At 40.6% G+C, this 25,240-nt stretch overlaps 1 protein-coding gene across 3 annotated transcripts; it reads left to right on the plus strand.

Moving 5' to 3' along the window:
- The first annotated feature begins 381 nt into the window (after positions 1–381).
- Positions 382–25,240, plus strand: PRPF3 (pre-mRNA processing factor 3). 3 transcript variants are annotated; one of them, XM_025453140.3, is made up of 16 exons: positions 382–820; positions 4,202–4,391; positions 5,173–5,303; positions 7,296–7,442; positions 11,844–11,927; positions 12,117–12,337; positions 13,157–13,463; positions 14,300–14,466; positions 15,225–15,304; positions 17,864–18,007; positions 18,917–19,016; positions 19,189–19,302; positions 20,396–20,514; positions 20,796–20,879; positions 21,976–22,037; positions 24,883–25,240. In XM_025453140.3, the coding sequence occupies exons 2-16, from the start codon at positions 4,247–4,249 to the stop codon at positions 25,027–25,029; spliced, it is 2,052 nt and encodes a 683-aa protein (XP_025308925.1). In that variant the 5' UTR covers positions 382–820; positions 4,202–4,246; the 3' UTR covers positions 25,030–25,240. The 3 variants fall into 3 exon arrangements, with proteins under 3 accessions (XP_025308925.1, XP_025308926.1, XP_048951833.1); XM_025453141.3 differs by lacking the exon at positions 382–820 and adding an exon at positions 1,126–1,380; XM_049095876.1 differs by lacking the exons at positions 382–820; positions 4,202–4,391 and adding an exon at positions 6,566–6,661 and having other exon boundaries at positions 5,168–5,303.

The raw sequence follows: 25,240 nt of genomic DNA on the forward strand, positions 1-25,240 counted from the left end.
AGTTTAAGCAATATCGATTTTCAGAGGATGTCTGGCATATGGCAGTAGGCAGTCAATAAGTATTACGCCAATGAATGAATGAAACCATAAAAGGCACAGATGGAGGGCATGCTATCTTCGGAGTCGTCCTATGTTAGTCATTTTTCTTGGTGGTCTCTGACACTACACTTAAGTAAGGGAAAAAGGTTAAAGTGGTGCCGCCTCTCAAGATGGTTTACTGCCTACCAGAAAGGCTCAGTTTAGCCCGAACCCAGAAGCCTCGCTTTTTAAAAAAAAATAATAATAATAAAAATTTTTTTTAGATTTTTATTTATTTAATCATGGGGGGGGGGGGGGCGGGCAAAGACAGAGGCAGAGGGAGAAGCAGGCTCCATGCAGGGAGCCCGACGTGGGCCTCGATCCCAGGTCTCCAGGATCACGCCCTGGGCCCAAGGCAGGCTCTCAACCACTGAGCCACCCAGGCGTCCCAGAAGCCTCGCTTTTAGCGCATTTATTCACACTGTGAGTACTGCAAGCCCAATTTCTGCTTCAGGCAACATTAACTTCGCAGTAATCTAGTTACCAGATTTAGCTGGAGAAACCCAAAGACGCAGGAACTTTCATGCGCAAACTTTACTGCCCTGGCACGCATGCGCTCCGCCGCAGAGAAAGTAGCTACTACGGCTGCGCAAATCGGTGGCCCGGCCCTTCGCCGTCACATGTGGGGGACCGCGGCGTGGCGGCAGCTGTGGCGGTAGCGACGGCAGGCCGTAGGGCGGTCCGAGGGTTTCCGGTTCCGGTGTAACGTTCGGGCTCCGTCTCAGAGGCTGAAGTTTGTGAGGTGAGTAGTGCCCCGGGCCCTTTGAGGGTATCCTCCTGTCTGAGCAGCGAGGGCCGGGACTCAGCCCACGGGGAGGACCGAGGCGGGAACGTTCAGTGGGAAGGAAGCTGAGAGAAGTACAGGGTTCTGAGGGAGAATGGGTTGGAGTGAGATTGTGAGGAGGAAAAGGGCGGGGGCGGGAAGGGGACGGGGTGGGGAGACTAGCTGTAAGATGAGGAGTTTGGGGAGAACAGGGTGGGGTAGGGAACCGGTCGGAGATAGCAAACAGAAGAATGGGAGTTGCAGGGGGGAAAGTCAGGTTAGCAGGGAAGAACACGGAGTAAGGAAATTTTTCAGAAGATTGGATTCTCCTACCTGCTCAGAGATCCTGCCTTCCTCTACTTCCACCCCCGCCCCGCCCGAGGCAGTTATTGTCGAACATTTGATTAGTGACAAAAAGCTAGTTACTGTTTGAAACTTTTATTTTTGCCCACTGACTGTTTAATTTCCTAGAGGATTGGGTTGAAGTTGAATACATTTGTTAGTATGGTACTTGAGCACACATTTCATCTGATAGAGCGGTACGTGATTTGTTCTTTGGATTTTCAAAATGCTTACCCTTTCTAGCCCATGATTCAATTCTGGTGGAATATAAGCCCCATTAAGGCGAGGATTGTCTGTTCACTTGTATCCTCAGCACACAGTACACTGCTTGAGACCTAGTACTTATGCAGTGTTTATTGAGTGATTAAGGATTATTTAGATATGGCAATTGGCTTCATTTTGTACGACAAGTAAACTGAGGCTCAGAGGAATTACTTGCCAAATAAGAGTTCGATATTTCAAATGTTCAGTGTGAACTCTTTTCTTCACTCATTTTGGGGTCTGAATCTGCTTCTTTTGAGTAACGTACATTTAATATGTATTGATTTATACACTATACTGCTATATCATGAGAGGTGAGTAGAGCTGCCATAGAATTATTCATATAACATGTCCTGAGGCACACAAAATCTTTCACTCCTATTTTCATTACGTTAATCTACTAGCTTCCAGTGGTTATACCAAAATTAAATACACAGTTTAGCAACAGGTCTTATAGAGAATAAACCTGCCAAGAAAGTAGAAGTTAATTAGACCATCTTTTAAGAGAAAAAAGATGTCTTAAAATATCTTGAGGGGTGCCTGGGTGGTTCAGTCAATTTGGCATCTGCCTTCAGCTCAGGTCATGATCCCAGCATCCTGGGATCAAGTCCGGATTCAGCTTCTCCCTCTCCCTTTGCCTCTCCCCACCGCTCATATGTTCTCTCTCTCTCAAATAAAGTCTTTAAAAAATAAACAAAAAATCTTGAAAGATTGACTCTCAGAGACCCTGATTTGTAGCACTGCTGTGAGGAAGTTAGCTTGAAAATTGAGGTCAGTGCTGTTTATTAGCTTTAGGCACTTAGTGAGAAAATCAGGGAAATAACATTTTCTCTCTGCTCATGAGCTATGCTATTTTTTTTTTTTTTAAGATTTATTCATGAGAGACACAGAGACATAAGCAGAGACATAGAGGGAGAAGCAGCCTTCTCGCAGAGACCCCAATGTGAGACTCGATCCCCAGACCTGGGGGGGATCACTCCCTGAGCTGAACACAGACGCTCAATCACTGAGCCACCCAGGCATTCCAGGCTTTACTGTTTAACTAGGAGAGCAAAATGTAAACATGAATAATTTTGAAGAATTGCTAACTTGGGTAAATAATTAAAATTTGTTATAGAGAGTTCTTTATGATAATGTTTTCTCTGCTAAGCTAAAAGCTAAAAAGAAAGGAATAAAGATGTAAAGGGAGAGAGGAGTGCCTAGATGGCTTAGTGGTTGAGTGTCTGCCTTTGGCTCAGGTCATGATTCCACGGTCCTGGGATTGAGTTCTGCATCAGGCTGCCTGCTTCTCCCTCTGCCTATGTCTCTGCCTCTCTCTCTGTGTCTCAAATAAATAAATCTTAAAAAAAAAAAAAGAAAGAAAGAAAGAAAAGGGAGAGAAAGCACATCCAAAATGAGGGTATTCTTTTCTGAGCTGAGGGATTAATTTTGTGAAGTCAACTGATAGAGATCTCGTAGAACATAAAATGATCTGGGTACAGAATTTCCATGGGGATGACTATGACTACAGAGAAATGTGACAACATTCTTAGGTATTATGAACTTTATTGTTTTTAAAAAAATTATTTATTTGAAGTAGGCTCAACACATTCTCAATGCGGGGGCTTGAACTCCCAACCCTGGGATTGAGAGTTGCATGCTCTACTGACTGAGCCAGCCAGGTGCCCAGGATGATGAGCCTTTTTTTTTTTTTTTTTTTTTAAATAACCTGGTGGAAGGCCAGTGGGAGAGGGAGAAAGAGAATCCCAAGCTCCACACTAGGTGTGCAGCCCAGTGTAGGAATCTCAATCCCATAACTCCAAGATCATGACCTGAGCTGAAAATCAAGAGTCGTATGCTTGACTCACTGAGCCACCCAGCCACCCCAGATTAAGAGCTTTATTTTATTTTTTTTAAGATTTTATTTATTTATTCATGGGGCGGGGGGCAGAGATACAGGCACAGGGAGAAGCAGTTTCCATGCAGGGAGCCTGATGTGGGACTTGATCTTGGGTCTCCAGGATCAGGCCCTGGGCTGAAGGCAGCACTAAACCACTGAGCCACTTAGGCTGTCCAGATTAAGAGCTTTAATATTGGATGGCTTACCTGGATAAGCCCTCCTTCTTTTTTTTTTTTTCATCTCTAAAAAGAAGGGAAACCGGGATCTCTGGGTGGTGCAGCGGTTTGGCGCCTGCCTTTGGCCCAGGGCGCGATCCTGGAGACCCGGGATCGAATCCCACGTCGGGCTCCCGGTGCATGGAGCCTGCTTCTCCCTCTGCCTGTGTCTCTGCCTCTCTCTCTCTCTCTCTCTCTGACTATCATAAATAAATAAGTTAAAAAAAAAAAAAAAAGGAAACCTACAGGTCAAGGCTGGGTTAAGGAATACCTGCCTGGAAGTAGGAGGAATAGAAAAGCTGGTCTTTGGGTAGGCTTTTTCAGTCTTGTTTTCAGGTTGTATGTTTGCCAATCTTTGTTATGATAGGATCAAAAAAGAAGCTAGAACTCATTTCTCAGACTGGGTTATTCCCGGGGTTTGCTTGTTTATTCCACGGATTTCACTTATCCACTGATACTTACTGAGTTAGGGTTACAAATAGAACATAGTTTTTTCTGCTTTGAAGTATAGGTTTTAGGAAAAGTATTTGGCTTGAAATGAAGTACAAGAACTCACCTAAGGATTGAGAATAGGGGTGGAGATGACATTCTTGATGTACTAAATATTGCCTGGAATGGTCTTTTCCTATCCTCTAACAGAACTTTTTCCTGGTTTCTTTTTAGGTGCAGTACCGAATCCGATTTGAGCTACCATACTTTTCCTGAAGAATGGCTCTGTCTAAGAGGGAGCTGGATGAGCTGAAACCATGGATAGAGAAGACCGTGAAGAGGGTGCTGGGTTTCTCAGAGCCCACAGTGGTCACAGCAGCACTGAACTGTGTGGGGAAGGGCATGGACAAGAAGAAGGCAGCTGGTATGTCCTTTTATGAATCTTTGAGCTTAACATACAGCATGACCACAAATATTGATTTGAATTTCCCCAAATTCTCTATTGGAAGTATCTGAAAAAGATCAGGCCACATTTTATTTTCTCCTGAATAATAATGGAAATAGCCTAATGATGAATTTTGCTTTTTTTCTTATTTTTTATACTATTCATGACTTTTTTTTTTTTTTTTAAATGCAAACTCTACACCCAATGTGGGGCTTGAACTCATGACCCCAAGAGCAAGATGCCTGCTACCAGCTGAGCCAGCCTAGGCACCCCTTTGTGATCTACTTTGAATTTCATACTGACTTCCTTTGACCAATGTATTGAATTGGCTAAGTTATATTTACTTAGGAAATATGCTAAAGTCATATAGATATATTCAGATTCAAACTGACATCTGAATATATCGAAGTCTGAAAAAAACAAAAAAGTTGAGGAAAGCAGAATTTGTTTATGGTAGTCCCCTATAGCTTACTCTTTGGGAAGAGTTAGGGTGATTATTCATCATAAACTTTGATGCTCGACCTGAATAGGTTGCTCTGACCATGCTACTTCCTACTGCAAAAAATTCTAACTGTACTTTTACCTCATAAGGTAAAGTCTTTCAATGTAAAAGGATTTATGGGAATCCTACAAAGAACTAACGAAAACATTTCCCTCCCTCTTGGGGATAAAATTGCAGTGTTGGCATCTGCTATATGCCTAGTATTGGACTAAGTACTCTTTATTTTTTCAACCCTACCACCTCTTTTTATCCTGTCAGACCATCTGAAACCTTTTCTTGATGATTCTACTCTCCGATTTGTGGACAAACTGTTTGAGGCTGTGGAGGAAGGCCGAAGCTCTAGACATTCCAAGTCTAGCAGTGACAGGAGCAGAAAACGAGAGCTAAAGGTAGGTTACAGTTAACTATTTAATGAGCTTGGGAGTGTTTTGAATGGTAACAAAGTTGCTGAGCTTACCCGGCTTACACTTTGATATCCACTATTAGAATACATAATATTCAAGAGAGGTACTTAGAAGTCAAAGGAGAGAGGTGAACTTGTATTATCATCATCTCATGGTGATAAACCACCTAAGTTCATGGGTTGAAATATTCCAAGGAAACAATTGGTAGCTTTGTCCTTTTTCGTGTACAGTTAGGGTTTTGGTTCTTATGTTTCCCTTTGTCTCCTCCACTCTCTCCTTTGCTACTACCTATACATTGATTGCTTTAATGTTTTATGCTTTGGATTACTTGATAACTAATAGATTGATTGAGAATGTGACTCCACAGCTATAGACCTCACTGTTGTTCCTTTCAGAGGTTTCTCTGCAATGGACCTGTAGATGGGATACCTAACAAAAATTATTTACTGTATGTCTTGAGAGCTTACCGTTTGCTGTATAGCATAGCATATTGCTGGTCATCTGGCCCCATGAGTGGAGTACTTAAAAAGACCATCATTACTATCTGACCTCCTTCATTTTTTATTCGGTAGTTGCTAATTTGTCAGGCTTTCTTTCATATTAGCAGCGTCAAGAGGCTCATTTCTCTATATCTTTTCTGTCTCTTCCATTAAAAATGTCTTTTCTGTGACCCTCACCAAACCTTCCAAAGTTCATTTGATACCTTGGCTATCCTGTTGCTTTTCCTGAGGCACAAAGAGTGAATAAGCAATGTCTGCTGGTCCCTGGCCAGGCTGTGGAACCAGGAGAAATAGAGAATTGTGTGCCTTTTGTGTTTAAGGCATTGTAAGGTGTTCAGAGGAATGAGAAATAGGTCTTGCCTTAAAGGAATTTGCAATTGGGGGGGAGGGAGGGCACAACAAAATAAAGTCACAAATTATAAATAAAATCTAAGTAGCAGTTTCTTGTAAATTTTAGAGTTGACCAGACAGTCAGACTGACATTGAATTTTGTTATGTTTAGGGAAGGAATGCTTGATCCACAATATACACAGATCTATGGAGTGAAGTTAATGCTATAATAGGGTGTGTGGCTATGAAAGTGTTGAGGCATGCTGTGAATGAAGTGACTACATTGGGTGGGATTAATAAAAATGGTTTCTTGAAGGAGGTATCTAGATAGCTTTGGGATATGGGTCCCATTTTGGTCCATTCAAGTCCCCACCCCACACAATATATTATGGGAGAGTCCTTTTTCTTGAACTGTAGGAGTTCCAGGAAGCGCTCGCCCCTGGCCGAGGATATGTCCTTGCAAAACACGAGCCCTCCTAGTGAAGAGGGGATGTCACCCAAAGCCTACCACCGGTGTGTACATTTGCTTTTTCCCATTGTCCCTTCCAGTTGGCCACTCTTCGTCCTGTTAAATTCACCTTGCAAATTAGTCAACATATTTGAGTTCCCATTGTTTAATGAGAACAAGTGTTACTGGGGAATACTGAAGAAGAAAAAGAAAACCCCTGTCCTGGAAAAGCTTAGACTCTATTTGGGAGAAAGTACTAACATTGAAAGACTTAACACTTGGCAAGCAGAATATCAGCAATGTAATTTTATGTAGTATGAACCCAGGTCTTAAATTCTAAGAGGATGTGAAGCAACAGTTTGATCAGAGTGGGATAAGATTATTAATGAGGAAAACTTCCTGGAGGAGGTGAGTTTTAGGCAGGATTTGGAACAGGGATATGAAAAGTTGAGGGAAAATCATTACAACTGTAGGTAGTAGCGTTTCTAAAGACTTTGAGATGGGAACATTTATAAGGACATGGAGATGAAATTTGCTTGACTGGAGTAGGAGAATGATGAAGTTGGGTGAGATGGTCCATTTGGTGGAGGGTCTAGAGGCCTCTGGGAAAAGCCACAAAATGCTGATAGGGACTAGGATGATTCTTCCTTTGTCCCGTGGGCAGGGAGACAACTCTTATTTTGTCTTGGGTTTCCTTAGGAAGTGTTTGGTGATGACTCTGAGATCTCCAAGGAATCATCAGGAGTAAAGAAGCGACGGATACCCCGTTTTGAGGAGGTGGAAGAGGAACCTGAAGTGATCCCTGGGCCTCCCTCAGAGAGTCCTGGCATGCTGACTAAGCTCCAGGTGAGTAATTAGGAACTGAAAGCAGTGATTTTATGAGTTGAAGAAGCAAGAGATGCATGGGTCCAGATTCATTGTGACCTTAATTTGAATTAGTGTTTAGCATCGGGAACTTTTATTTCCTGTTTTATGTTTTGTCATTTCTCAGTTTAACGAGGAGTATTCCAATGAAGACTATTGAAATTGCATTTACTCAGGCACCTGGGTGGCTCAGTGGTTGAGCATCTGCCTTTAGTTCAGGTTGTGATCCTAGGGTCCTGGGATCAAGCCTGCATCGGGCTCCCCACAGGGAACCTGCTTCTCCCTCTGCTTATGTCTCTGCTTCTCTCTATGTGTCATGAGTAAATCTTTTTTAAAAATTGCATTTACTGGGATCCCTGGGTGGCGCAGCGGTTTGGCGCCTGCCTTTGGCCCGGGGCGCGATCCTGGAGACCCGGGATCGAATCCCATGTCGGGCTCCCTGTGCGTGGAGCCTGCTTCTCCCTCTGCCTCTGTCTCTGCCTCTCTCTCTCTCTCTCTGTATGACTATCATAAATAAAAAAAAAAAAAATTGCATTTACTGAGTACCTATTATGTGGCAAACAAGGTGTATTACACATATCATTTAGCCAGTTGTGTACCTCATTGGATCATTGAGAAAATTGTTGAAGTAGGGACGCCTGGGTGGCTCTGCGGTTTGGCGCCTGCTTTTGGCCCAGGGTTTGATCCTGGAGACCCGGGATCGAGTCCCACATTGGGCTCCCTGCATGGGGCTTGCTTCTCCCTCTGCCTGTGTCTCTGCCTCTCTCTTTGTGTCTCTCATGAATAAATAAATAAAAATCTTTAAAAAGAAAAAAAATTGTTGAAGTAATCAGAACTCAGCTTGATGGCAGAGGAGAATTTCTAAATACAATGCAGAGACAGTATAACCCACTAAAATAATTTTTTTATTAATAATTTTTTAAAAGGATTTATTTATTTATTTATTTATGATAGAGGCAGAGATACAGGAGGAGGGAGAAGCAGGCTCCGTGCTGGGAGCCCAATGCGGTACTCGATCCCAGGATTCCAGGATCGCACCCTGGGCCAAAGGCAGGCGCCACACTGCTGAACCACTCAGGGATCCCCCACTAAAATAATTTTAAGTTGACTTAAAATTGTTGTTTTTTTAAATATGTGATTGAGAGACACAGAGAGAGAGGCAGAGACACGGGCAGAGGGAGAAACAGACTCCATGCAGGGAGCCTGATGTGGGACCCAACCACAGGACTCCAGGATCATGCCCTGGGCTGAAGGCGGGTACTAAAGTGCTGAGCCACCCAGGGATCCTCCAAGATGTGACTTATTTAGAGAGCATGCACAAGTGAGAGAGGAAGGCAGAGGGAGAGAGAGAGAATCCCAAGCAGACTTTGCTGAGGTCAGTGCAGGGCTCCATCCCAGGACCCTGAGATCATGCCCTGAGCCAAAACCAAGAGTCAGACGCTCTACCAATTCAGCTACCCAGGTGCCCCGACTTTGTGTTTTTGTTTTTAATAGGAATTTTCTATATTTTTAGAATGGACTTTCTTGGGGTGCCTGGGTGGTGCAGTTGGTTAAGTATCTGTCTTCAAAAAAAAAAAAAAGTATCTGTCTTTGGTTCAGGTCATGATCTCCGGGTCCTGGGAGCAAGCCCTGCATGGGGGTCCCTGCTCAGCAGAGAGCCTGCTTCTCCCTCTCTCTCTGCCTATCCCCCCTACTTGTGCTCTCTGTGATACTCTCTCAAATAAATAAATAAAATTCTTAAAAAAAGAGAGATTAAAGTAAATTTTTAAAAAATATTTATTTAGTCATGAGACATACAGAGAGAGAGACAGGCAGAGACACAGGCAGAGGGAGAACCAGGCTCCATGCAGGGAGCCCGATGTGGGACTCGATCCCAGGTCTCCAGGATCACGCTCTGGGCCGAAGACGGTGCTAAACCACTGGGCCCCTGGGGCTGCCCTAAATTAATTAATTTTTAAAAATGGGCTCTCTTAAAACAATTTTGATACTAGCGCACCTGAGCAGCTCAGTCAGTGGAGCATACAACTCTTGATCTTGGGGTTGTGAGTTCAAGCCAGTTGTGTGTAGCGATTACTTAAAAAAATTAAAAAAAAATAATAATAATAATAAATAAATAAATATATAGAATAAAAAAGGAACAAACAGGTTTGATACCATATAAACAGTAAATACTTCTTCAACCATTTAAGATTTCCTGGAAGGGAAATAGAATATATACATATGCATATCGGTGGGTGAATGGTGAATGAATTTTTTTTTTTTTTTTTTTTAAGGTGAGGGAGGCAAAGGGAGAGAGAGAGAATCTTAATTAGGTTCCATGCCCATTGCATCTCCTGTCACCCAGCACGTTGCTTGTCTCTGGGCTCAGTCTCCTGGCCCTGAGATCATGACCTGAACTGAAATTTAGAGTTGGACTCTTGGGGCACCTGGGTGACTCAGTTGCTTTAGCCTCTGCCTGCAAATCAGGTCATGATCTCAGGGTCCTGAGATCAAGCCCCACATCAGGCTCTCTGCTAGGCAGGGAGCTTGTTCTACCTCATCCTCTGCTTGTTGCTCTGCCTGCTTGTGCGTGCACGCCCACTATAAATGAATGAATGAATGAATAACTTAAAAAAAGAGAGAGACTCCTAACTAATTGAGCCACCCAGGCATCCCTAAATTTGCTTATTTGTATCTGTAGATGATAGTTCTGCAAGGAAAGAAACTGATAACTGGTGCTTTATGGAGAATAGAGGTGGAAGAAATAATAATATACCCTACTGTACTTTTTTGCATTTTGAACTACTCAAAAGAAATATTAAGAAAGTAAATTTTACAGGGGTTCCTGACTGGCTCATTGAAAAAAGCATGTGACTCTTAATCTTGAGGTCGTGAGTTTGAGCCCCAAGTTGGATGTAGAGATGACTTAAATAAATTTTGAAAATAATTTAAAGTAAATTTTAAAAAATAGAGGGGCGTCTGGGTAATTCAGTTGGTTAAGCCTCTACCTTTGGCTCAGGTCATGATCCCAGGATTCTGGGATCAAGCCTGGCATCAGACTCCTTGCTCAGCAGGAAATCTGCTTCTCCCTCTCTGCCGCCTCCCTGCTTATGCTCTCACCGTTTCTTTTCAAATAAATAAGTAAAATATATTTTTTTAAAGATTTTATTTTATTTATGACAGACACACAGAGAGAGAGAGAGGCAGAGAGACAGGCAGAGGGAGAAGCAGGCTCCATGCAGGGAGCCCAATGTGAGACTCAATCCGAGGTTTCCAGGATCACACCCCGGGCTGAAAGCAGTGCTAAACCGCTGGGCCACCGGGGCTGCCCTAAATAAGTAAAATCTTTAAAAAAAAATCTTGAAGCACCTTGACACAACAGTGTCTTTTTTAGAAAATTCAAGAGTTACTTAATTGTATTTTCAGAGTTTGTCATTGTCATATTCTTTAGAATTCTTTTTTTTTTTTTTTTAAGATTTTTTATTTATTTATTCATGAAAGACAGAGAGAGAGAGAGGCAGAGACACAGGCAGAGAGAGAAGCAGGCTCCATGCTGGGAGCCTGACGCTTTAAAATTCTTCTGAAAGAAGGGTTTTACAAAGGCAGGTCTTTGCTTTGTTGTCTCCAGTTACCCAGAGCAGAAATTCTTAAAAAGTAGGATAATTTGGGGCACCTGGCTGGCTCAATCAGAAGAGCATATGATTCTTGATCTCAGGGTCCTGAGTGTGAACCCCATGTTGGATGTAGAAATTCCAATAAGTAAATAAACTTAAAAACAAAAAGTATGATAATTTGTGTGGATTCTGTTTTGAATGCTCATAATAGCTGTATAATGTAGGTACTGTTTTTACCCTTTTTAGACAGTTGGAGTTTTAGAGATTAAATACCATGTCAAAGGTCACATAAGCAGTAAATGGGAGAGTTAAAATTCAAGCTCAAGTTTCTCTTAACCTGAGCCTTTCTTTGGTTTTAAAGATTTCTTTATTTTGAAAGAGGTGGGAGAAGGACGGTGGAAGAGGGAGAGAGAGAGAGAATCCCAAGCCGACGTAGGGCTCCATCCCTTGATTCATGAGATGAGATCATGACCTGAGCCAAAATATGAGTCAGACACTTAAGCATCTGAACTATCCAGGCACCCCTTAACCTGAGTCTTAATCATCAAATTATGTTACTACCTAATGTGCCAATCCTGCCACAGAATGATGGGTTGAAAAGTTTCAATGCCCAGTGTAGTAGGCTTATCTTTACTAAATATTCTAGCCAGTGGTACGAGCAGAATATGATGGGTTCATTCGAAAACTTTTAGTTCTCTAGACCTGAAAGCCTTTTGCATTTAGGAACTTATGCAGGAGAAATAAAAAAGAGATGTTAACAGTTTTTCAATTTTTCTCCCATCGAGCACAGATCAAACAGATGATGGAGGCAGCTACACGGCAAATTGAGGAGAGGAAAAAACAGCTGAGCTTCATTAGCCCCCCTACACCTCAGGTATTGTGCCCAGGTTACTCTGAAAAGAAGACTATGTAGCAAAGCATTTCTTGCCATCCACTCATTTGAGAGTCTGGAAGGTTACTGCACGTTCCACCCCACAGTCTACCAGAGTGTGTCTGTGTGTATATGTGTGTAAGTGACCTATCTGATTCTTCTGATTCTGACTTCTTTTTCTCTATCTCACAGCCAAAGACTCCTTCTTCCTCTCAACCAGAGCGACTTCCAATTGGCAACACTATTCAGCCTTCCCAGGCTGCCACTTTCATGAATGATGCCATTGAGAAGGCAAGGAAAGCAGCTGAACTACAAGCCCGCATCCAAGCCCAGCTGGCACTGAAGCCAGGGCTCATTGGTAATGCCAATATGGTGGGCCTGGCTAATCTCCATGCCATGGGCATTGCTCCCCCGTGAGTATCTGTTTCATGGAACCCCTTTTTATTGCTGAAGCTGGAGCAATAAATACTTTTGAAAGTGAAAACAACAACTTTGAATGTTATTGATCCTCTTCTTTCAAGGAGCCTACATCATTTCTTACAGTTTCATATTTCTTACATATGTTTAATACCAGTTGAGGGACACCTGAGAGGCTCAGTGGTTGAGCATCTGCCTTCAGCTCAGGACATGATCCCGAGGTCCTGGGATTGAGTCCCATATTGGGCTCCCTGTGCAGAATCTGCTTCTCTCTCTGCCTGTCTCTTTGTCTCTCATGAGTAAATAAATAAAATAATAAATACTAATTGAATTCTTTTAGCTTCCTTGTTGCAGAATTTATCTTTTTTTACAATTGGTAGAACTGAAGTTAAGATTATTCATCTATTGTTGGAGCTAGGAATAGAACCAGGTCTCCTGGTTCCTAACTCCAGAGCTATATCCATTAAACCACAGTGAGTTGATACCAGATCTGAGAGTTCTCTACAATTGGATAAAGATGATAAACCATTTTTAGCATATACAGTTGATTTGGCATACTGTCTGACTTAGAAATTCAGGAGTGAAATAGAATTACAAATTCTCGTCAGTGTAATTTCAATTCATTTCATCAGACTATAGTCTGTACTCAAATATTTAGTCTGATGTTTTCAATCAGAGTGTTACTATTCACTGATGAGCTTATGTTCCCTAGACTTGTGTAACCTATTCTCTTTGTTGGATTCGGCTTGTTTTGTTTGTTTTTGTTTGCTATATTGTCCCATATGGCATTTATTTATTTGTGCACTATTTCTCAGGAAGGTGGAGTTAAAAGATCAAACTAAACCTACACCACTGATTCTTGACGAGCAAGGTCGCACTGTAGATGCAACAGGAAAGGAGATTGAGCTGACACACCGCATGCCTACTCTGAAGGCCAACATTCGTGCTGTGAAAAGGGAGCAGTTCAAACAACAGCTGAAAGAAAAGCCTTCAGAAGACATGGAGTCTAACACCTTTTTCGACCCCCGAGTTTCAATTGCCCCTTCTCAGCGCCAAAGACGCACTTTTAAATTCCATGACAAGGGCAAATTTGAGAAGATTGCCCAACGATTACGGACAAAGGTATCTGGTTTAGAATATAACCTAGAACTTCAAAGAAGTTAGGGGACAGAGGAAATTTAATACAGTCCTAAAATAGTATCAATTCAATTCTCTTAAGTTTTAGGCAGTTAGATACATAAGTAATAAAGCAATGACTAATTTTTAAAAACTTCATTTATTCTTGGAATACTTGATTTTTAGCTGATTTGTCTTCTTAATTACATTCTACTTACGTGAAGAGGAAAGTTTGAAAATTCACCTATAAACAGTGGAAGGAGGTTATGCCTGGGTGGCTCAGCAGTTGAGCACCTGCCTTCAGCCCAGGGCGTGATCCTGGAGTCCCGGGATCGAGTCCCACATTGGGCTCCTTACATGGAGCCTGCTTTTCTCTCTGCCTATGTCTCTGCCTCTATCTCATTGTGTCGCTCATGAATAAATAAATAAAATCTTAAAAAAAAAATAGTGGAAGGAAATAATTCAAAATGCTCTGAGTGACTGAGGAAAGCTAGCCTGTCTTAACATTTACTGCAGATAAATAACTCCACACGTGAAGAGTTAAACTGACTATATATTCAGTGAATTTTGCTTCTTGTTTTTATCTTCTTAGAATGGGGTTTTCATAAAATGCCAATTTTTGTATTTTGCTACAGGTGAAAGGTGGTGATGAGGGTAGTTGCATGTAAATCAACTAAGGATAAAATAAAGTAGAATGGCTCTTCAGAGTTTTCAGAAATTATGAATTCTTTGCATTAGACATAAACAGTTCAACGAGGGTGCTTTAAAATTTGGGATTCTTTCATGTCCTTGTTTTCTGTGACTCTGGTTTATCTTCGCATCTTGGTTTATCTTGTCTTTAGGCTCAACTGGAGAAGCTGCAGGCAGAGATCTCACAGGCAGCTCGAAAAACAGGCATCCATACTTCAACTAGGCTGGCCCTCATTGCTCCTAAAAAAGAGCTAAAGGAAGGAGATATCCCTGAAATTGAGTGGTGGGACTCTTATATCATCCCCAATGGCTTTGACCTGTGAGTTTGTTAGTTAATATTTTTTAATAAGGCTAGAATTTTATTGGGAGAGATGATACTCATGCATTAAGTAAAATCTTAAAATCCTGAGGAAATAGGTAACCATACACAGGCTTATGTATTGGTGAAGAATATGTTGTATAGGTTTCTTTAGTTTTGGGGGTTAACAGAGGAAGGAATAGGCACAAATCTAAAAGGGAAAGGATGTAAATTTTGTACTTGGTTTTGTTATACATAATTATTTGTTTTCTTAATGATTTTTTTTTTTTTTTTTTTTTGCTACTTATAATAGATTTTTACATTTCTTAAAGATCTGTTCCTAGAACAAGAGGAAGGATAATTGATTCAGGAGAGAATGGTTAAGAAACATTTGGAGAGCTTTAATTATATCTGTTCTATAATTCTGATACATGGCTTTAAGAGACCGTGTCTCAGCCTTTCTCCTTTCCCTTCTTTTGTCAATCACTGTCCCAGGGAGTTCTTGTTATTTGTTAGAGAATTTTACATCCATCAGGGATGTTAGGGTAGGAAAAAGGTTGAGAATGACTAGTGTGGAGAGTATGTCCAACCTTAGTGGGACCCAGTTTTCTCATCTTAAAAATTATGTGTAATATAATTACATGTTGTAGATATGCAAACACTAAAAACTACTAGAATGCATTGTGAAGAGTGCATTTTTTCATTGTGTTTCTGAGACTCCCTCTCTTGGAATTGTCTCTACCCACATATCTTGTTTTCCCTTTTTCCTCCAATTTTAGTACAGAGGAAAATCCCAAGAGAGAAGATTATTTTGGAATCACAAATCTTGTTGAACATCCAGCCCAACTCAACCCTCCAGGTAATGTGTAGATTACTCAACTAAGGTTCTAGTTAAATAGAACTTCATGTGATAATGGACATGTTCTCTACCTGTGCTGTCCATATAGTAGCCACTATCTACTAGTGACTTGAGCTCTTGAAAATTGGGTTGCGCTAATAAAACTGAAAGACTGAATTTTAAATTGTATTCAATTTTAATTAATTTCAATTTAAATAGTGTATGTATCATGATCTTAGGGTTGTGGGATTGAGCTCTGCTAGGTATGGAGCCTGCTTAAGATTCTTCTCTCTCCCTCTGTCTGATGTGTTTTCTCTCTCTCTCTCCTGTCTCTAAAGTAAAGAAATCTTTAAAAATAGATAGAATATGTGGCTATTGACTACAATATTGGACAGTGTAGCTCTAGAGCACTGAGGCTTAATCTAAAGATAGTTTCACTGATATATATTACAAGTTAGGTTTTAAAAAACATTCTTGGGGTGGCTGAGTGGCTCAGTCAGTTAACCATCTGACTCTTGATCTCATTTCAGGTCTTCATCTCAGGGTTATGGGTTTATTTATTTATTTTTTATGTTTTATTTTTTTTTAAGATTTAATTTATTTATTCATAGACAGAGAGAGGCAGAAACACAGGCAGAGGGAGAAGCAGGTCCCATGCAGGGAGCCCGATGTGGGACTCGATCCCGGGTCTCCAGGATCACACCCCAGGCCGCAGGTGGCGCCAAACCGCTGTGCCACCAGGGCTGCCCTTATTTTTTATTTTTAAAGATTTGTTTATTTGTTTATTTATAAGAGACACAGAGAGAGAGAGAGAGAGAGAGAGAGAGGCAGAGACACTGGCAGAGGGAGAAGCAGGTTCCATGCAGGGAGCCCGATGTGGGACTCGATCCCAGGTCTCCAGGATCACACCCTGGGCTGAAGGTGGCGCTAAACCGCTGAGCCACCCCGGGCTGCCCAGGGTCATGGGTTTAAGCACCACATTGGGATCCACACTGGGCATGGAACCTATTTTAAGAAAAATAAAAAACATTCTTATCTCTGACTCCCAACTCCAGTCTTGTATACTTTTACTAAATACCTGCTCTTTTTCAGTCATCTTTGTCTTTAGCCTTTCTCTCTATCATTTTTTTTAGCAAAAACCTATTGGCTCACTCAAAAGAGAAAGGTTTTAGTTGTGGCTGTGTTTTTAACTAGCTGAATCCCTTGGGTAAATCACTGAGCACACAGAACTTTCTCATAAGTAGAGATAATATTAACTGTTATACCTTCTTCAAGAGTTATGTAGGTCATAAAAGATTTTTACACTTTGATCAGATTTGGGATGAATAGAAGAGATAATATTTCAATTAGTAAATTTGGAAAAATAGATTAAGACCTTGAGGTGTGGGATCCCTGGGTGGCGCAGCGGTTTAACGCCTGCCTTTGGCCCAGGGCGCGATCCTGGAGACCCGGGATCGAATCCCATGTCGGGCTCCCGGTGCATGGAGCCTGCTGCTCCCTCTGCCTGTGTCTCTGCCTCTCTCTCTCTGTGACTATCAGAAATAAATAAAAATTTAAAAAAATACTAAAAAAAAAAAAAAGACCTTGAGGTGTTACAATGTATGATAATCATTCAATATTAGTTAATCAGAGTATACTTAGTTGTCATCATTGTGAATTATTAGAAGAACATGGGGGATTTTGTTTGTTTTAAAAAGTGAGTGGTGCCTGGGCAACTCAGTTGAGTGTCTAATTCTTGATTTCACCTCAGGTCATGATCTCAGAATCATGAGATTGAGGGGAGCCCTACAGGCTCAATGGGGAGTCTGCTTGAGATTCTCTCCCTCTACCCCTCCCCCTACTAGCATGTGTGCAGGATCTTTCTCTATAAAATAAATTAACAATTTTTTTTAAGATTTTATTTATTTATTCATGTGAGACACAGAAAGAGGCAGAGACACAGGCAGAGAGAGAAGCAGGCTCCACACGGGGAGCCCGATGTGGGACTCGATCCCAGGACTCGAGGATCACGCTCTGAGCTGAAGGCAGAAGCTTAACCACTGAGCCACTGAGCCACATCCCTAAATAAACAAATCTTTAAAAAATATTACTAAAAGATTGAGAACACACCTGGCTGCCTCAAATCAAAAGAGCATGAGACTCTTGATCTCAGGGTTGCGAGTTCAAGCCCCATTTTGAGTGTAGAGATTACTTAAATAAACTTTTAAAAAATAATAATAACAAATAAAATTTAAGAAAATTAAATAAACTGCTTTGGGAGTCCAGAGGATTTTCCTGTAACTCCAAAATTATAAATTTCATCTTGGCCCCACCTAACCCAAATACTCATGCAGAGCAACTAGAGCAGCTCTAATTTTGTTTTCTGTATTTGCTACTTTTCAGTTGATTAAAGCGTTCACCTGCTTCAAGAAAAAACAAGTTAGAACACTTATGAAAGATAAGGATGCTTTTAAAAAATGTAACATACTACCATTATCCAACTTAAAAATAGCAAATTTCTTTTAATGTGAGTGATTGATTGTCACCTACCTTCCTCTAATGGGCTTCTTGCTTTTATACTTTCATTTCTCTACCTGGCAGTTGACAATGACACACCAGTTACTCTGGGGGTGTATCTTACCAAGAAGGAACAGAAGAAACTTCGAAGGCAAACAAGGAGGGAAGCACAGAAGGAACTACAAGAGAAAGTCAGGCTGGGCCTGATGCCTCCTCCAGAACCCAAAGGTACGTATCTTGGAGGCAAAGAAGAAAGGGTGGTACATTTGTTTATCCCTGTATTTCTAGAGGAACTTTTATATCTCTCTGTATTTGGGTGCTTTTTGTTTTCTCTGAATCATTCATTGATTTTTTTCTTCCTATTCTAAATTTTCTACAATCTTGTTAAGACAGGTCAACATATTCGGTGTAGAGGTCATTTAAGGTTTATTTGTAAAGTGTAAAAATATATAACACTGATCTTCCTGGAAGAGTAATGGTCTTGAAATTCATGAAGATAGTAGTTACAGTGTTTGCATAGAGTGTTTTGTACATAACTCTTAATATTTGAAAAATGAAAATACTGTTGAAAGAAACCTTCACTCCTGTAGTTTCCATTATCACTCAGTAATATTTGAGTGAGCACTGTTATGTGTAGGATCTTTTATTAAATGCTGTGATCAGGGGCAGCCCAGGTGGCTCAGTGGTTTAGCGCTGCCTTCAGCCCAGGGCCTGCCTGATCCTCTAATGGGCTGGAGACCTGGGATCAAGTCCCACATCTGGCTCCCTGCATGGAGCCTGCTTCTCCCTCTGCCTGTGTCTCTGCCTCTCTCTCTGTGAGTCTCTCATAAATAAATAAAAATCTTTATTAAAAAAAAAAATGCTGTGATCAGAGTGAAAAATACCAACGAAATTAAAGTTCCTTATCTATCATAAATTTTCAAGCAGTGTAAATAAATGTATACCAACTGTATAGATTGTGTGACCTTCCACAAATACTGAGTTAATTGGATGGGCTTTTCAAGGTGTAGGGGTTTTTGGAGGAAATAAACTTGGAGCAGAGATTTGAAATAGGTAAATAGTTGAATTGATTGAGAAAAGGTGACAAGTTATCCCAGCTGGAGAATTCATTGTTTTCTATCCTCTCTCCACTTGCAGTGAGAATTTCAAATTTAATGCGAGTATTAGGAACAGAAGCTGTTCAAGACCCCACGAAGGTAGAAGCCCATGTCAGAGCTCAGATGGCAAAAAGACAGAAGTAAGTGCCATGGGATTGGGTGGAAACCCGGGCAAGTACCTTTCCCAGACTCTTCTGAGGGGATCCATATTTGGAGGGAGGGGAGAGTCCTCTGTTGCTCTCTCTTTCCCTCAGCTTTGCCTCTGATCTTCAATGCCTTTCTCACTTGTGGATGTCCTTCCTGTCACGACAGAGCGCATGAAGAGGCCAACGCTGCCCGAAAACTTACAGCAGAACAGAGAAAGGTCAAGAAAATTAAAAAGCTTAAAGAAGACATTTCACAGGGGGTACACATATCTGTATATAGGTAGGTGTCCAAACTGGGCCAGCCTTTGCCTTAGAAATACCAAAAACTTTTCCAAGTGCTTGAGGCAGAATCACTGTGGTCTAACATCAGTCCCTACTCTCTTCTGTGACCTCAACATGAATCAGGAGCTAGTAAATCTTTTATAATGAGGGAGGGTTAAAGACTTACTGTTCTATCTCTGAGAGCTTCTCAGTGAACCGGTACTAGTTCTGAAGAATGAATGAATGAATGAATGAATGAATGAATGAATGAATGAATGAATATACCTGGTGAGACCAACATATGAACTAAGGATCATTCTCTATGTGAAATAAAATATAATCTATTTCTTCAGGAAGCATCAAAAGTTTCTTTCTTCAGTAACTATATTCTTATTCTCATGTAATGTAGTAATCCTTTTATTCCCACTACAAAATACATTTTGCACATTGTAAATATTTTCTACCTTCTTGTTGATTTAATGTCTTCATTTTATTTTTATGTTGAGTACGTGTGTACCTTCCATTTTTTAAAAGTGCTCTTGTTTAATAACTAGTTCTTTATTATGAAAGTGATACATTATTACAAAGTAATGAATATTTAAGAATTTTTTTAATATAACAGTATAGAAGGCCTTTACTGAAAAAAGTCCCCTTCTTGCTCTCTGATCCCTTACTGCTTACTGTAGATAATTGCTACTAACAATTTTTTGTAATTCTAGAAAATTCTAGAAATTTTCCATGCATAGCATTCTGGTAACTTGACATTATAAGCATCTAGAAGGCAAAGAATTTGTTGATCATTACACTGTCAAGAACAATTAGCTTGCAAGTACTTTTGGATAGTGGTAATACCTCTTCTTTCTTAGAGTAAATTTTGATTACCTGCTATTTGTTGTGTGTGTGTACAATACTGGTCTTTGAAGTATAAGACAGTGGAGTTACTTCAAGACTTACTGATTCTGCCTTTCTTTCAAGCGTTAGTGTACGTGCTTACTCCAGAGGCTGTTGTTTGTAGAGAGAAAACCATTGTGGAACATCTGTTTATTTGCCATTCCATTCAGGCAGCTACTGATGCTAAAACAAAAGCCATAATTAAACTTTCCCTTCTCCAGAGTTCGAAATTTGAGCAATCCAGCCAAGAAGTTCAAGATTGAGGCCAATGCTGGGCAACTGTACCTGACAGGGGTGGTTGTACTGCACAAGGATGTCAACGTGGTAGTAGTGGAAGGGGGTGAGTCCGAAAAAACTGAGGGAGACTGTCCCCACACAACCCTAGGCCTTGAAGTGAATAGAATGGTGGGGAAAAGGAGGAGAAGATAAGTGTTTTAGAGCCACGCCTAGGTATAACGTCCTGGGTTTCTGTTTCTGTGTTTATTGGAGTAGAAGAACCTAAAATGTGGTTTCCAAGATTGCAACTACCACCTTAGGGTCTGAGTAACAAATGAGCTCAGAGGTTCTTTCTACTTCATCATCTTCCACCATTCTGGCAAAATTCTCCTTCTCTGTTTCCAGGCCCCAAGGCCCAGAAGAAATTTAAGCGTCTTATGCTGCATCGGATAAAGTGGGATGAACAGACATCTAACACAAAGGGAGATGGTGAATGGGGGTTAGAGGGGATTAAGTGGGAGGTGGGGATGGTACTCTGTCCATTCATCTATTCCCTCCCACTGAAACTTGATCACACTACATATTGTGGAGGAATTTTAGAAAGACCTGTTTGGACTATGAACATAGTAGACATTCATAGAGTTTTTATTATGTGATGATATGTGTGAGGGTTAGTTATTCTGCCCGACCTTTAAGGCCTTTCTATTAGCTGGTTTCACTGTCTGCCTATATTTACACAGGTTATGGGCATATATTTAGTTTGTGAAATTTAGCAGGCTATGCATTTATATGTGCATTGTCTATATTATACTATTTTTAAAGAAGTTTTTAAAAGTTTTTTAAAGGCAAAAAATATATATACAGATATATATATATATACACACACACTTTTCTTTAGCCCAACTTTATATAGATATAAAATAAAAAATATAAAATACATGTATATATTTGATACCCTCCTGTTATTCTTCTATCAATATTCATTCTTACCTTCTTTGAAGCCCTGCTTTAGCAATATGTGCTTACCTTACTTTTCTTAATTTTACCTAACTTTGCAGACCCTCTTATGTTTTTTGTCTTTATTTTTGTGCCCTACTTAAAGGACAGTTTTATTTTTTTTTTATTTTTTATTTTTTTTAAAGGACAGTTTTAAACTGATCTATATTTTCTTTTGCTTTGCAAGGTTTCTAAGATATTTTCATTTGGTTTATCTGTCCTTCATTAGATTAGAAAGTCCTTGATAAGGGATGCTGTCATGTTGGCATCTGAAGCCTTGCTCTCTCAAAGTGCTTAGGACAACTTTTTATTAACAATAAAAACTTGTTAATTGCTTGTGTTTTATTTATCTCCTTATTCCCAGTACCTGATGCAGCTCTTGATATATTGTAGTGCTCAGTAAATGTTGAGTTTGAAGCTTTCAGTCTAATTTGGGGGAAATAAAGATAATACAAGACATTTGATTCTGATATATGGCAAAGGAACATTTAAAAGAATTGGGGTAGCCTTGAATACTCTTTGTTTAGAACCTAAACCTTGGTCTCTAGTGTAAGTCTAGAGCAAGATTTAGCTATATTGTCTTTTCCAGATGATGAGGAATCTGATGAGGAAGCTGTGAAGAAAACCAACAAATGTGTACTAGTCTGGGAGGTAGGTGATTTTTTGTTAAACACCGAAGCAGACTGTTAGCTAATTCCTGGTTGTTTATACCATTCTAGTGAGCAGTGGGATGGTACAACTATGCAATTACTGATTCCTTAAGTAATTCATGTTTCTTTTTGGAACCCATGGTAAATGTTTGGCAGCAGATTCTTCCTGATTATATTTTAGTGAAATTGATGAGTATATAGGATATGTCATCTGGGGAAGAGTATGAAAAACTGGTGGAAAGAATACAAATTCTCTACCAACTCGTTTATTTCACAGTCATGGATATGAGACGTGGAAAGAGGGAAATGAATCATTGTGAGATTTTGTTTTGTTTTGTTTTGGTCTGGATATAATGAAAGAAGTACTAGACTTAACAATATGAAGTTGGGAGTCTGGGCATTACCACTCACTAGCTCTTTAACTTGGCAAGACACTTAACATCAATTACTGTTGTTTTATCTACAAAATGTGGATATTCTTTTCTCTTTGTCAGTTTTTTCTGAGAGCAGGATTAGATTACTATGTAATAGTGCTCTGTAAAATGGAGCTTGTTTATGGTTATACAGTTCCCTCATCCCTGAAATCTTAGTGAATCAGTATTAGTTCCCCTCATCCCTGAAATCTTAGTGAATCAGTATTAGTTCTGAAGAATGAATTAATGAATAGGCTTATTCAGGCCAATATGTGAATTAAGGATTGTTCATTGTTTGTGAAGCATAAAATACCATTCTGTTTTTTTCCAGGAAGCATTAAAAATTTCTTTCTTGGGGTGCCTGGGTGGCTCAGCGGTTGAGCGTATGTCTTTGGCTCAGGGTGTGATCCCAGGGTCCTGGGATCAAGTACCCCATCAGGCTCCTCACGAGGAGCCTGCTTTTCCCTCTGCCTGTGCCTCTGCCTCTCTCTGTGTCTCTCTCATGAATAAATAAATAAAACCTTTAAAATTTTTTTCTTTCTTAATTAATTATATTCTTATCCTGATGTTTTGCAGTAATTCTTTTATTCCCACTCCAAAATACATTTTTTTACATTGTAAATATTTTGTACCTTTATGTTGATTTAATGTTTTCATTTTATTCTTTTATGTTGAGTACATATATATCCTTTTTTTAAAAAGTACTGATGTTTAGTACTAGTTCTTTATTATAAAAGTATTACATTATTTAAAAGTGGTGAATGTTTATTAAAATAAATTCTAGGGACACCTGGATGGCTCAGTGGTTGCGCATCTGCCTTTGGCTCAGGGTGTGGTCCCAGTTCTGGGATTGAGTCCCACATCGGGCTCCCTGCATGGAGCCTGCTTCTCCCTCTGCCTGTGTCTCTGCCTCTCTCTGTGTCTCTCATGGATAAATAAATAAATAAATCTTAAAAAATATAAAGTTCTAATAACACAGAAAAGCACTTAACTGAAATTGTCCCCTTCCAATTCTCTGATTCTTTAAGACCACTCTTTATAGGCAATTGTTTCTGTTCTTCATGTATCCTTTTGTCTTATCCCAGATTCCTCTAATTTATGCATACAAATTAGGCCATAATAACCATAATACCCCACCTGCATATTTAAGAACCCAACGCCTACATCTCTTCCAATTTCTCTTCCATTTATCTGTAAGAATCCATAGAAATTGTATCTCAGGTTCAGAAATAAGCCAGGTTCTACTCTAGCTTATTGGAATTTGATCCCTGAAAGCCTCTTGAGGTATACTTCATGACTGCCGTTGCTGCTGGTACCTTTGGTGAGAACGTGGTTACACCCAGTACTGTATATTTTTCTATTGTAATTTTCTTCAGGTACCTCCCTCACTGCTCCCATTCCCCTCTTTAGCTCACCCTTATACTGTTCTTGGTCAGTGGGCCCCACAGCCTTCTGCTTGCATACAGGACCTCACTGAGTCTTGTGGAAAGAGTCCTTTCAGCCTCCAGTTCTCTCTCCTTAAAGGCTCAAATCTAGGCCTAGAGGTGCCTGGTGGGCCAGTATTCATCCCATTTTACCCAGATATCAGAGCACAGAATTCCTCATCCTCCATTTGGTTAAAAAAAAGACCTGAAACCTTTTTGCCAATAAATTCATGAAGACTCACGCGAACATCTAAGGGAGTGGAGGTTTAAATAGCTTTTACCATAAACTCATGCTCAACTAGGCATATTGCTATGAAAATGTTATTAGGTTATACAGATTCATTTATTTAAGAGTTGCCTGGGTGGCTCAGTCAGTTAAGTATCTGCCTTTGGCTCTGGTCATGATCGCAGGGTCCTAGAATGGAGCTGTTTGTGGGACACGGAGAGTCCGTTTCTCCCTTTCCCTCTGCCCCTCCCCCCAAGTTGTGCATACATGTTCTGTCAAATAAATAAAATCTTTAAAAATAATAAAGATTCATTTATTTGTTTGAGAGAGTCGGTCTGTGTGTGTGTGCATGCACGCAAGGGGAGGGGCAGAGGAAGAGGGAGAGAAGCAGACTCCCTGCTGAAAGAGTTAGCTATATCTGATTTAGATTAGAAATTGCAGTGTTGGGACGCCTGGGTGGCTCAGCAGTTGAGCGTTTGCCTTCGGCTCCGGTCGTGATCCCAGAGTCTGGGGATCGAGTCCCAGGATCAAGTCCTGCATAGGACTCCCCACAGGGATCCTGCTTCTCCCTCTGTCTAGGTCTCTGCCCCCCCCCCCATCTCTCATGAATAAATAATTTTTTTTAATTGCAGTGTTTTAGGGCCCTGGCTGGCTCAGTAGTTGGAGCCTACAGCTCTCAATCTTGGGGTTGTAGGTTGGAGCCCCACATTGAGTACAGAGATTACTTAAAATATTTTTTATAAATTTACAGCATGTTTATTACAGATTTTGTCTCTTTCCCAGGGTACAGCCAAAGACCGGAGCTTTGGGGAAATGAAGTTCAAACAGTGCCCTACAGAGAACATGGCTCGAGAACACTTCAAAAAGCATGGGGCTGAACACTACTGGGACCTTGCGCTGAGTGAATCTGTGTTGGAGTCTACCGACTGAGACTACTGTGAGCCCTTGCCTCCCCTCCTGCCTTTGTCTCTTCAGTCCTCTTATTCTACTTCCCAGCCCAGTCCCACTTGTGTGTGTGATCTCAGAACTGTGCCAAGCTGACAATTGGGACAAAGGAAAAACACCTTAGTCCCTTCCCCAGTCAGCCTGGTGCTGCCCTTTATTCCCCTTATGTGCATATGATTAAAGAGTTATTTTTAAA

The sequence above is a fragment of the Canis lupus genome, chromosome 17, assembly GCF_003254725.2.
Source record: "Canis lupus dingo isolate Sandy chromosome 17, ASM325472v2, whole genome shotgun sequence".
In the NCBI taxonomy this organism is placed as follows: Eukaryota; Metazoa; Chordata; class Mammalia; order Carnivora; family Canidae; genus Canis; species Canis lupus.